Below are 13,684 nucleotides of genomic sequence, written 5' to 3'. Positions count from 1 at the left end.
CAGCCCTCTATTGCAGCAATGTCAGCAGTGGATATGAACTGAAGGCCTGATGTGAGATCTGAGCCCACGAACACCCAGCCCACTCGCTAGACTGCTCTGATCAGTGCTGACGTTTGCTATCTAAGCTAGAGAAAAGCTTGCATCCAGTTTAAAATTTGCCAGAGATGCCCAACTATAATTTCAGGAGTGCGAGACCGTGAGAAGAGCTGTGCAGCTTTTCACTCTCACAGAGGATATGAGCTCCCATGTCCTGGAGAGAGCTCACTGACTAAGCATCTCCAGCATTGGCTCCTCCTAGGTGGCATGTTTTCTTCTCTAGAGGGGTGGGGAGGAAGAGATTCAGCCCCAAATAGGCCAGTTGGGAGAGGCCAACAGTTTTAGGTCTCTGAGCAACATGGCAAGAGTGAAGGATTCTGGTTTAGGGAGAGAGCACTGTAAACTATTATTGTTTATGTAGCACCATAGGTGTCTGTGGTGCTGCTAAGCAAAAGAGTTTTGCTAGACCAGTAGATCAGCGTCCCGAAGGGACTCCTGATCACCAGATAGGTTATGGTTAAGGAGGCTTTGGGAGGCAGAAAATGATGAGGGTTTGGCATATGCTAGTTGGGAGTAAGGGGTGGTGTGGAAAAAAGCACAAAGTCTGGTGGGACAAAGGAACTGGCCAAGTGTGAAGTTTAGAAGGATAGGAGGGTGGGTTGAGGATTGAACAGAAAGTAGAGAGCAATATCCTTTTTGTGGTTTGATTCCCAGGTACTGAATCTGGGTTTTCTCTCATTTCCCCCCTCCCGGTGTCTCCTCCCCCCCAGGTATTTCACGGCTAGATGATCAAATCTTTCTGAACAGGAATCCAGGCGTTCCTTCCGTGGTGAAGTTCCATCCATTCACACCATGTATAGCAGTAGCTGATAAAGACAGCATCTGGTAAGAGTTTCTGCCTTTCTGATCCTGAGGGATTGGCTTCCAGGGTCATGACTGCACATGTAAGGACTGTCAGCCACAATGATGGATACCAAGTGCTCTGAATTCTTTGTTGGGGGGATGATATGCTTGTCCTCATTTTCTCCCCCATCCACTTCCATAGCTACTCTCCTTCCAGCTGAGATGGGTCGGGTAAGGCTCTTTCTGCAGCCTCGCAGCATTGTTGCTAGTATTGTCCAGAGCAACACGTAATTCCCCCCGCCTCGGGCTGAACAAGTCTGCATCTCTCCTGTGTTAAACAAATAAGGTGGCCTTTTGTGTCAGTAGGTAGAGGGATCCTCATTATAACTAGATTTGTAACAGGTTAGGATATTAATCTTATTACTTCCTCTGCAGAAGCCGGAGATGTTATAGAAAGGCTTTAATAAAGAGACACTCAATACTCTTAAGGAGAAAAACAAATTAAATTGGTACCCAGTGCACGTAACCTTTAGTGGGAAAGCTGCTTTTTATGGCTTGTGCAGTGAATGCAGATCTGACCTGATATTCCGCTACCTTCCCCAGTTTTTGGGATTGGGAGAAGGGGGAGAAACTGGACTATTTCCACAATGGGAACCCTCGCTACACCAGGATCACAGCAATGGAATACCTGAATGGACAAGACTGCTCTCTGCTCCTGACTGCCACAGGTGAGTTCAGCCTCAGTCACCAAATGGTCAAAGGGCAAGAGAGAGGAGGAATCATTTCCGAGCTTCAGATGCATGTGAGATGTTCTGAGCCCTCCCCTCTCCTTTATGGGGCTGGTCCAGTCACCCTTCCATGGGAATTCCAGGCCTGGGAGGCTCCTGGGAGAAGTTTATGGCTAGCAGGTTTGAATAATTTAACTGTTTTGAGTTGAACTTGATGCACTAAACACTTCTTGGTATCATTTTCAATCACGATTGCCGCCTGATTCATTTGATGAATGGTTTTGAGTCCTCGCCCAACACAGTTACAAACCATGTTACAACCTTATTGTATAGGTGACCCGTGGAGGCAACACAATTTCAGTCAGCACTGTTTTTAATGGGAAGGAAATCCTGTCCACAGCAGACAGGGAAACCATGCTACAACTATGCTGTCAAATATTGTTACTAACACAGGTTTAGCTGTAGAGTGGGCATGGCCTGCCGGTATATTTTTTTACATTATAATTTCTCAAATGGCTCCAAATTTCTCTGCAAGTCTCTTCCCTGTCCCTGACAAATCACCTGGGAAAAGAACTTCTGTAGATTCCCCTATTGTAGGATAGCACAAAGTACTGCTTTTTCCATTCGTCGGCCTCTGGAGCTGTGCGAGGGATTTACTTCTTCCAGGGAACTGTTGTAAATCTGACAGTCTGAGTGTTTTCAATTGTTGTTCAAAGTCAGTGCTGAAGTGTGCAATTATGGCATAATTAAGAAATGTGTGAGAGGGATTCTGAGACCTCTAGGACATTTCTCTTTCAAATTACTGATTTTTAGCACAAAAAAGCTTCACTGGGGGGGAACAAAACGAGAAGAGACATGATGCTGGTGTGAAGGGCTTGTGCCAAGAAGGTGGGCTTTGGTGAAGCTCTCGTACTGGGTTGCGTTTTGTATTTAGTAGAGTACTTCGGTTCTCAGCATTGATGGAAAGGAAGGAAGGAAAGAAAAGAGATAAGTCCTAGTGAAAATGAACTGTTTCAAAGAGAAGGATTTACAACTAATTTAAGGTGTTCACTCTCCCAGTGCAGTCCCCTGTGAAATAATCCCCTGGTTGCATGGACATAAGATTAGTGAGAAGAACAACCCTAATGAACAGGTGGAGGAGAAATCATTCAGAAAGGGGCCTGGAAGGTCAGGTGACATTTTCATTCCATTTAGGAGTCCATGATTGCAATTCCAGGTTATCTTTCCTTTCTCCATCTGCTCCCACGTAACAAAGTGACATCTGTACCAGCAGTGACATTGACTTTTTTCTATGCTCCTCAAGATGACGGTGCTATCAGAGTGTGGAAGAACTTTGCAGACCTTGAAAGGAATCCCGAGATGGTGACTGCCTGGCAGGGCTTGTCGGACATGCTGCCAACCACACGAGGTGGGTCTGTGCTGAATTCCCATCTGGGGGTAGAAATAACTTACCCTGGTGGGACCTTTTCTAGGGATAGGCAAAGTGGGACAAGTTGTTCTATTTCAGTCTTCAGTAACATCCTTGTTAACAGTCTCTGGGCCTTGGAGTGGAGTCTTACCAAGCCCTGGTCAGGGATTCCTTTTCCCCTTGTCCACATAAACCTCAAACACAAGCTCTTCTGAGCTAAGTATGACTAGAGTAGCCAGGTGGGGAGTAGCAGTGCAAAAGGGTAGAGATGGAGGATAATTCTCCAACAGTGGAATAGAGGAGTACAGCCACGTTGTCCATCAGAGGCGCCACTGGAGTTGCATGGAGCTAAGCTAACTTATTTTGCTCCTGAGGAGAGAACTGTGGAACAAGGGTGTACTGAGCACTTTCCTACCCTGAACTGGTTGTAGCAGGTGGTTATGTCTTCCCCGATTTGGGTTTTATGAATAGCTCACCTATTTCCTCTTTCCCTTTGATTGGCTGCTCACCCTTTGCACAACTTTGCACGTTGCACTCGTGACCACACTAAGCTTGTGTTCTATTTTAGCACTTACTCCCTGTCATTTATTGTGGGTTGAGAGTTGGTAGAAGAGTGGGCAATCTCATCTGATATGTACAGGACAGTGGCACAATCAGACTCAAATCACCTTGGAACTTAAAAAATACCAAACTAATCTGCATGCGGAAAGGCCACCCAGCCGTGCACAATGCCGAAACCAGGAGTCTAATCCGGGTGACCGTGAAACCTGTCTTAGGGTATTACTGGGGGGGATGCTCTCTCCGTCCAAGGCCTGAGGATACATCAGTGGTCTGACAATTCTCCTCTGTCACTTGAATTCTGTGAATCAAGGCTGGATGTCTTTTACAAAGATCTGCTGTAGCACAACCAGCGGTTTTGGGTTTGATGCACGTACCACTGGGTGAGATTCTCTGGCCTGCGCTGTGCAGGACATCCGACTAGATGATCGTAATGGTCCATTATAGCCTTAAACTCTGGCAGCTCTCATTTCTCAGCCTGTGTAGCTCATCTCAGGAGTCTGGCATAGTTTACTTGAAAACTCCCTGGTGCTAATCCAGTATAACTCTGTTAGACCCTATGTAATACCATCAGAGCCTGTACTTGGTTCTTGGTGACTTGTCAAACAAGTATTTCCACCCATGTAACAAAGGGCTTGTGTACGTGAACATTTAATTCACAGCGAGCTGGGTGTGAATCTGCCCCACACTTGCCGGCCTCCCGCTAAGTGTCCATGTGCACCTTGCTGATGGGCGCCATCAGTTTATGCAGGGTCCACATGAACTGTGAATAGGATGCTAGTGCAGGGTAGATTCACAGCCCAGCTTGCTGCAAACTAAATGTTCGAGTAGACATGCCCTTTGTTACAAGGCTGGAGATATTTGTTTGATAAAAGCTTGCAGCAAACTAAATGTTTGTGTAGACATGTCCAAAGGCTAGCAATTTTTACAGCTCAGTCTTACTTCCCATGTGTCTCCCTTTAACATCCCCCACCCCCACCCACCCCCATTTTCCTGCTTCTCTTGTTTGATGGCTTTTTAGCTATTCATTGGATTTTACCTGTGCTACTTTGTTGGATTCAGGACTGGTGCCTCTCCTTCACACCTCACAGTGTGTCCCTGCTCTGTGGTAGTCTAGTCAGGGGAAAGTGTGATTGCTGTAACTTCAGGCTCTGTACCACACTGTCATACACGCACGTAATTAATTACAAACTGCTGGGAGTTTGCAGCGTGCTGTGAAAATTGCCATGATTGAAACCTGCTCTTTGCAGGGACAAAAGCAGGAAGGAGCCAAGGCACTGAGCTGTTAAGTGCCTGGCTCCCTATTCCTTCTGCTCTGGAGCAGAGGAGAGAAACTCACTAGCCATACACGTCAAGCTGCACTTTTGACTCTCATTCGGTTGGTTTCTCATTTCTCCATTTCTTTTTCCCTAACCTCAGCCTTTTTGAGTGATGCTGCCTAAGCTTTTCCCTCCCAGGAATCAGGATATTATTTCCATTGTCCTGGTAATGGACTCTCCCAAATCACTGGCCTCTAGGAATTCCCCAAGGCTCCCATTATCATCCACTCCTTGCTGCATAATGAGTAGAGTTCACAGGAGATGCTGACAAATGCAGACTGAATCCCTTCTGGCTTGCTCCCATTTTCTCCCCCAATACCTACACGCACCTTTAATCAGGGCAGGGCATTTGTGGCTTGCATCTTGCTCTCCGCAGACCTTGAAAGCAGCAGCAAAAGGAAGGTACACAGAAGCAATGTTTGACATTGCAGAATAGATGATGAACAGAAGCAAAAACTGATTTAGTTGCAAGTGTCGGGAAGTTGTGCTTGCCAAGACAGCAGTGCTGAAACTTTGAGTCTTTTTCTCTTATGCATCCTCTACACCCTTTCCTCTCCTGTGGTCTCAGCAAGTCCAGGCTTTGCTGCTTTCTTTGCTTTTCAACCAGAGAGTGATTGGTTTAGATTCAGAAGAAGAGAAATGTAGATTTCTTTGTGGGGAGAGAAATAAACTCATTTATTTCAAAAGAGCCACATGAAATGATTCCCTGGGAAATGAGATTCTCGATTGAAGAGCTCGCTTTTGCTGCAGATACCCAGGTTACAGTCCAGCGCTGAAGCGGTTATGTTCACATTCTCAATTTTCTGTGCCTCACTTCCCTCTTTTTTTACTAAGGATGTTTACATGAAACCAGGAGTTTTACTGGAGTTCAGCTACTCCTGCTGTTGATCTTCCTCTCCTTTCATCCACACCCCCAGTGTCAGAATCCTTCCTTTGTGACTTGATCGTCTTCTCCACAGCAACCAGGATGCTGACTTTGCATGGGCGTAAGCATCAGGAATAGATGAGACGTTAAGAAACACAACCCCTTTCCATGCAATTCTCTCATTTGTGAAGAACAGGCTAGAGTGGGGAAAGGAAGAGTACGCATAGCGCTTAATAGAGAAACCAGGGTACTTCCTACAGGGGTCTGAAAGGCATCAGCAGGGTGTTTTAAGTGATGGGAGTTCCATGGCTTTAGCGCAGGGATAGGCAAACTGTGGGCCGCATCCGGCCCACCAGCCATTTCAATCCGGCCCTCGAGCTCCTGCTGGGGAGTGGGGTCTGGGGCTTGTCCCGCTCCAGCCGGGGAGCAGGGTTGGGGACCACTCTGCGCGGCTCCTGGAAGCAGCAGCATGTCCCCCCTCTGGCTCCTACGCGTAGGGGCAGCCAGGGGGCTCTGCTCTGCATGCTGCCTCCGCCCCAAGCACTGCCCCTGCAACTCCCATTGGCCAGGAATCACAGCCAATGGGAGCTGCAGGGGTGGCACCTGCAGACGGGGCAGCTCACAGCAGAGCCACCTGGCTGCACCTCCGTGTAGGAGCCGGAGCGGTGACATGCCGCTGCTTCCAGGAGCCACTTGAGGCCACCCAAAGCCTGCACCCTCTGAGCCTCTCCCCACATCCCAACCCCTTGCCCCAGTACTGATCCCCCTCCCATCCTCCGAGCCCCTCGGTCCCAGCCTGGAGCCCCCTCCCGCACCTGGAACTCCTCATTTCTGGCCCCACCCCGGAGCCCGCACCCCCAGCCAGAGCCTCCACACACACATCCGAACCCCAATTTTGTGAGCATTCATGGCCTGCCAAACAATTTCCATACCCAGATGTGGCCCTCGGGCCAAAAAGTTTGCCCACCCCTGCTTTAGCGCAATAATTTATATCACCACGGCAAAGTAGTCTTGCTTAGGGTCCATCAGTTCCTCACCTGGCTGAGATGCTTGAACCAAAGTGAGGCCATAACCACATAGGAAAGTTGCATCAGTTTAATGTAAATTGGTTTTAAACAGATTTAGTTAAACTGGTGCAACCCTCAGTGTTGACGCTTTTATTCTGGTTTGAGAGATTCTTATTTTGATCCTTTTACCCAGCCATTTAAGCTGAAATGGGGGGGGGCTGCTCTTAAACCAAAATAAAAGTGTCTAATCAGGGGGTTGCACCAATTTGGGTTCACACCATTGGTTAAAACAATGCAAATTTCTTGTGTGGACAATCCCTAAGTCCCCAGCCAGAGAATGAAGTCTGAAAAAGAGGCAAAGCGCATGTTGTTGTTAGCCTAATGTTTTGAACTAGGCAAAAATGAGATCTGCAAGTGCAAAACTGATGTGGCATTTAAGGAAAACTTGGAGCATTTTCTAGTGAGCAGTGTGTAGGAGTTGCTGTAAAGATGTGGTCCTACTGCTGTGGGCATTGGAGTTCAAGCGTTTACCATAAAAATAGGGAGGTTTGCAAGTCAGTGGCTTTGTGAGTGGCTGGAGATCCCAGGGCTGTCAGATAGGTGAGTAGCACTCTGTCTGTCTGTGCTCAGGTTTCACTCAGAACTTTCACGGTCTGGCCCAACAGTGCGTGTCATGTAGCCGCACAGCTATGTCTCTGAAGACAAGAAATGGTGCAAACACTTCCCATGAGTGAAATTGCAACTTTCACATTGTTCCTTCAAGATAAACCCTAGAATGGAACATAAACTGCCACCTCCAATCTTAGCATCTCAGCTCTTTTAAAACTCAGGTTTTGGGACTCAGAGGAGTGTGTGGAAACACAACCAGCTGCCTTGAATCCATCTAATTACATCTACTTAAGTGTTGTGTTCCCCTCCCAGTTCCTCCTGTATACCACTTGCATAAGCCTGCATTGCTTTCCTTTGTCCGGACTAGCAAAGAGAATCAGAGTGGGACTCCCAACAAAGGCTCTGTATGAGATCTTCCTGTTACCAGGATCGCTTTCCGAACACATTGAGTCCATATGCAAGACATAAGCAGGGGTCTCAACAAGTATTTAAACACAGCCATACCCTGTGAATGTGCTGCCGCCCTGCAGCGTCTTTTGCTCTCCAGGGTTTATGAAGGTTTAAAACTAATCCGTTCTACAGCTAATTCCCCACTTAAGAGTTGCCTAACGAGCATCTGTAAATTTTCTCTCACTGAGTGTTCATTAGCAATCCACTGAAGTCTGGTGCAGGAGAACCCATTATACTGCTGCTCAGCCGCACTCAAGCCTGACATGTTGTGTGTTTGGTTTGATCTGTACAGATGTTTGTCATGAGTCATTTTGATTTTCATTTGTCACTCTCCAATGAGATGCATTTTATTTTATACCAAAGAACCAAACTATAAAAAGGATCTAGAGAGCGTCCACTTTCAGGGAGAAACTTACCAATCAAACCTGTGGTGTTGGCAAACAGACTGAAGCTTGTTAATGGCTTCCTAGGAAAAGGCTGCTGTGATTAAAACCAAACCAGTGCCTTTCCTCTGGTTGGAAGCATGTACTTGACTTGGTGCTGCTGCTTTTCCCTTCGCTGTTCTTTTCCTTTACTTTGAGTTGCTTTTCTAACCCTTTCAGATTTATTTTGCTTTGGCTGACCCACTTTACCCTTAGCATCACCCCTTACTCCCTGTCTTCTCACAGGTCTGGCCCGAAGGGTTTCAATCTATCTTGACAGAAGTAAACAGGGAGGTGAGTGCTTTCTTTCCTCTTACCTATGAGCAGCTGGGGTGGGAAGGGCCTTCTAGTCAGACTTGGCATCCCATTGAATGTCAGCTGGAAGGCTTTGCTTCTTCTGTCCCTCCCATTCCTTGTCTTGTATATATGTAGTTAATGAACAATGGGGAGTGTAATGACGAGTATTTGATGCTATCTGGATGGACCAAGGTGCCCAGTGGAGAGGACAGCAGGTTAATCTAATGTGGCTGCTGTGGTGTGGGGGCTTTTTGCAGGTGGAAGATGTGGGTAGTCTTTTCAGTACATAAAGCTCCTTCTTCGGTAGGAACGTTTCAAACCATCCTTGAATAAAAGGGTTTGAATGACGGCTTCCAAATGGTGACAACAGATATCGCATTGAGCCAGTGGGATTTTTGTGTGCGTGTTGTTAGTTAAATGTATGACACACCCATTATATCAAACTGTGACGGGAAAGAGAATAGCTGGTGCATCTTTGTTATCAGGCTCTGTCTAGTGGGTTGAGTCCTTTGGCTAGTACATGTCTGGTAAATATTTCAAGCCCTGCCTTTACCTTCCATAAAAGTGTATGTAACTCCCCAGCCTTTGGCTGCAGAAGCCTGGGGGTTTGTTGGACATGAATCCCTTCTCTCTAATGAGCCCCTGAAGAGCGAGACAGATGGCGAACTCCTCAGAACACCATTTCTGTGTGTGTGTGAAAGTTGACGTAATCTTCATAGGCTGTTCATTAACTATTAATATTCGTTAGCTGAGAAGGGCAGGAATGTGTCTGTAGCGATTAGCAGAACAAAAGTGGTTGTATCAGTGTGCGTGATTCAGAGCTCTCTAATTAAGGGCCTTTGCCCTCTGTCTGACTGTTCAAGAAACAGAGCTGTGGGATTGGACTGTGCAAAGCTAATGTGTTACTAATAGCATCCTGGCTTTGCTAGGCGTTCACTGGCAAATTGAAAGGCTAAAATTAGAAAGTCTTGGCTAAAGGGAATTCCCTGTTCAGTAACTGGGCATCAGCTTAAGGAAATGCCAGACACTCCCATGCAGGATCGATACTGCCAATGCTATGCAAGCAGCACTCTGTCCAGAGCGCAGAAATAGCTGTGAATCAATAAAAACAAGCACAACTGTTTAGCTCCCGGGCATTCTCCTAATGGAAAATGTAGCAGGGATTTCCCCATCTCTGTTGTGGAAGGAGTTCTCCAAAATGTACGAGTTTAACCATTTGTCTGATGGCCAAACAATCCAGATACGCCCATCTCAAATGCACATGTTCTGCTAAAGCCCCAGGGGCATCCTTACATTCCATTGACTTCATGGGCCACAGCTGGGGTACTTAGATTGTTAGCTCTCTGGTGCAAGGTGGCACATTGTCTGGAGTGGTTCACGACAGCAGTGCCAACCTTATAGCAGACTGTCAAAAGGCAGGGCAGCCACCTCAAACTGGTTGGACATTCTAGAATTAATTTCGCCAACCTGTTAACAAGTATGAACTCCTGAAGCACCTCAACAGTCTTACCATGGAGTCACAGACAGTCCCCTTGGGCATTCCAGTCTATCTGGCCACCTGGGCAAGCTGGGCTAAGTGATAGGTGGTTGCCATTCACCAAAGATCACAAAAGTTTCAGGTTACTCTCAGTCCCAAGAGATCAGGCACTTACCCCAGGTCAAATCTCTCACCAAAGACAAAACTTGTCAGTTGTATCGTAAACTAACTAAGGCTTCATTAACTAGGAAAAAGAAATGAGTTATTTACAGGTTAAAGCAGGCAAACATATAAACACAAACGAGTTGCAGTCTGTAGTTTTAAAAGGTGGGAAAGCGGTAGTAATCTGTCAATGCTGAATGTCTTTTAGGGCTAACTCAGGTTGAAAAATGTTCTTGTTCACTATCTTTATTTCCTTCTTTCAGAATTCAAGCTGATGGGATGAGCCCTTTTGCACACAGCCTGTGCTGGGGCAATTAGAAAAGTCTTTGTATTGTAATGTTCCACAGTGGCCCATTTAGTTTTGATTGTCCTCCCTGATGGGCAAGAGATGATCCCTTCTGACAGGCTGACCGGTTCAGGGCAAACACTTTTTACAGTTATAAAGCAAAAACTTAAATATTACTTTATAGCATGTGATAAAGATATTGTAAGTGAGATTATTGCATGCAGCAACGTACAAGCATTTCATAAAGTCTAAACACATTATTATAAGTTCAATACCCAACTTAACCATACTAAGCCCTGCTCTACGCTACAAACGTACGTTGGAATGACTTTGTTGCTCAGGAATGTGGAAAATCCACACCCCTGAGTGATGCAGTTAGACCAACTGAGCTCCCACTGTGGACGATGCTGTGTCGATGGGAGGGCTTCTCCCACCAACATAGTTCCTGCCCCTCAGGGAGGTGGAGTACATACACCGACTGGAGACACTCTCCCATTAGCATAGGTAGTGTCTTCACGAAGCACTACAGTGGCACCTCTGCAGTGCTGTAAGTGAACACAAGCCCCAACACACTGGGGAAACACTGGTTTACAGCAAGGAATTTGTCTGTGCTTGACTGAGGCCTAAAGCCTGGGCAAGTCCTGGCACCTGGTTTGCCAGCATCACGAGGGGATCATCGTTTTGTTCTCTGTCTGTACACCGCCAAGCACAATAGGATCTTGGTCCATGAATGGGGCTTTTAGGCACTACAATAACATAAATAAAACTAATGAAAGCCCAATGGCAGCAAAGGTGCTAAGTAACTACCTAGAGGGCACGAGGCCACAGCTTCTTGTTTGTGTCTAGATTGGCCCTGGAGCCTCCTTAAAATGCTGGTGTGAAAAGAGGACAAAGTTGCGCCAAAATAACTATTAAAATGAATAATTTTAATTCATATCTTTTGTTATTTCCAGGCAAGGCTATGTTGTTCCTAAATAGGAATAGCCTAGAATGGCTAGACATTTAAAACCCAATTAGTTATTTTTCAGTTCAGCACACCCTAGAGAGGCAGAAGGCTTCTGGTTAAGAGGAGGTACACAATGGAGTTCCTTTGAATAACGTTCTACAGTTAGTATTGACATTTCCACACATCACCTCTCTCCATGTGCCAACGGGAGCTCAGGTTGTGAAAGTGAGTGAGGAAAGGGGATTTCCTTTGGGAGTATTCACAGGTGAGCAGACAAAGTCCAGGCATCAGAATCAAATGGTGGGGATGAAATAAACTCAGAAGGGATTGTATAAATCCTTGAAAGCGTATAAACTTCAGCATCCTCTTGATTTTCTAGCCTTGCGGCTCTGTGTGTGTGGAGAGAAGGGTGGAGTAGGAAACCTTTTCTGTCTCCCCTCCACCCACTTTTCCCCTTAGTTGGCTCTGTGGGGTTTGTTGATTCAGATACGAAATACATGTATTCACTCTTACCTCGTGAATGGCTCTATTCTTTTCATCCCAGGGAAGAGAAAACAGCATGTGCTTGCCAGCTCATTCCCTCCCATCCGTTCCCCCAGCACTCCCAAAACAAAATGAAAAATTTCAAATATCATATTCTGAAAGAACAGGAGCTTGGCCTCTCAAGGCCTCCACTCTGCCTTTTAATAAAACTGACACTTTCTCTGGCAGTAAGTAGGCAATCTGGATAAGAGAGATGGGGGCTGCGGGGGGGATGCAGCAGCTGAGATCTCAAGGTATTAAAGTTAGCAGCCGGGGGAGGGGGTGCCGGATTCCAAGAAGAGGTTTCGAGCTAGAGCTAGCGTGTACAGGAGTTTGTCAGCTGTGCTGTGGAGGAAGCTGCAGCAGACCGACTGCCTGCCCTAATACACAGCTAGCCAACAGGGGCCAGGTGCTGAGTGAGATAAAAGCCAGAGAGGGCCAGCATGGGAAGAGGAAGGTAGAAGTGAAACCCCAAATCTCTCTTGAGGGTATGCATCCGAAGAAGTGGGCTGTAGTCCACGAAAGCTTATGCTCTAATAAATTTGTTAGTCTCTAAGGTGCCACAAGTACTCCTGTTCTTCTTGAGGGTTGGTATCTGCTCCTTTGAGGGTGGAGAAATAGAGAGAAGCACCTTAGGTAAAGACAGTTCCTTTATGGAAATAAAGTAATTGGAGAAGCTGCAACTCCAGGACAAGGGTTTTGGGTGTTTTAAATTAAATTCCCAGAGTCATAGATACTTTTCCTTTTCTCTGTGTCACTGGAGGTAGTGCTTGGCATGGAAAGAGTGTCACTTAAAGATACATTTTAGGAATGAATGAAGAATGAGGTAATGCAGTCTTCCCACTGCTGCTTTGAAATTAAAATGGAGATACACCTCATTGCTTACCCGGGAGGGCCCCTGTTCAAAAGATCAGCAGGGTGTCTCTGAGATGCTTTGGTATTGTGGTCCATACAGGCATTTGCAAACTCATCAAAATGCCAAGTACAGGTTGGCCACATTCCAGCAATGATAAAAATAAGTGCACACACTTGGAATGAATCTGCTTTCAACGCCAGGGTTATTTATTGAAATTTATACAGGGAACTATCCCATCGAGATATATATCTGATTTTTAGAGGGAATCCTGCAGGGAACAGCCGTAGAAAGTTACCGCTTCAAGAACAGTTGTTGATATGCATTGCCTATATATTTTTTTACATCATGCGGAACTGCTAGCCCTTGTGTTAAAAGGCTCAGCTAAAACCCCTTTCAAAATTGTTTTCTTGAGTTGAGGAAGACTTGTTGTGTTTTATCATCCAAGAATGTAGGAAAGACATGGTCTCAAGAAATGATGTTGTTAAAGGAGCTGTACTGTCCAGGTTCATGGTCCTAAAATTCACGGGTTTTTAAAAATTCCACAAATTCAGTTACCAGATTTCCCTATGGGTGCAAGTGTATCACACCATTCCCTGCTTTGTCTGCCCCATGCTGGTGAGCAGGCAGGAATGTGGGGAAATCCATATCAGAGACTCCGTCTCTATGGCTCACTCAGAGTGGAGGAGTCGTGTACTCTTTCAATACGCTGCCTTCTCATTGGGGCAAAGCACCGGCCGAGCAGAGTGATTGCCCAACATGCTCGAACCTGTACGCCAAAACACAGCTGGTAGACTTCACTCTAAGCCCTAACATCCTGGAGATGGGTCCCTTTTAATTTAAAAAGGAAACATTAGTGAACAGAGTGCCAGGGCAAGTCCATGCCACCATGCTAC

At 46.2% G+C, this 13,684-nt stretch overlaps 1 protein-coding gene across 5 annotated transcripts in view; it reads left to right on the top strand.

The window, feature by feature from the left end:
* RPTOR (regulatory associated protein of MTOR complex 1) overlaps positions 1-13,684 on the top strand; it is a 297,098-nt gene that overhangs the window by 263,531 nt on the left and 19,883 nt on the right. For 3 of the 5 annotated variants that reach the window (XM_042840943.2, XM_065562859.1, XM_005282994.5), the window contains exons 26-29: positions 807-921; positions 1,483-1,607; positions 2,911-3,015; positions 8,492-8,539. In XM_042840943.2, the coding sequence (XP_042696877.1) occupies positions 807-921; positions 1,483-1,607; positions 2,911-3,015; positions 8,492-8,539 (393 nt within the window). The remainder of the gene's footprint in view (positions 1-806; positions 922-1,482; positions 1,608-2,910; positions 3,016-8,491; positions 8,540-13,684) is intronic. The other 2 variants (XM_042840944.2, XM_005282995.5) reach the window with 1 other exon arrangement.

Source organism: Chrysemys picta, chromosome 12, assembly GCF_011386835.1.
Source record: "Chrysemys picta bellii isolate R12L10 chromosome 12, ASM1138683v2, whole genome shotgun sequence".
Classification (NCBI taxonomy): Eukaryota; Metazoa; Chordata; order Testudines; family Emydidae; genus Chrysemys; species Chrysemys picta.
This window is presented reverse-complemented; position numbering and strand designations above follow the sequence as displayed.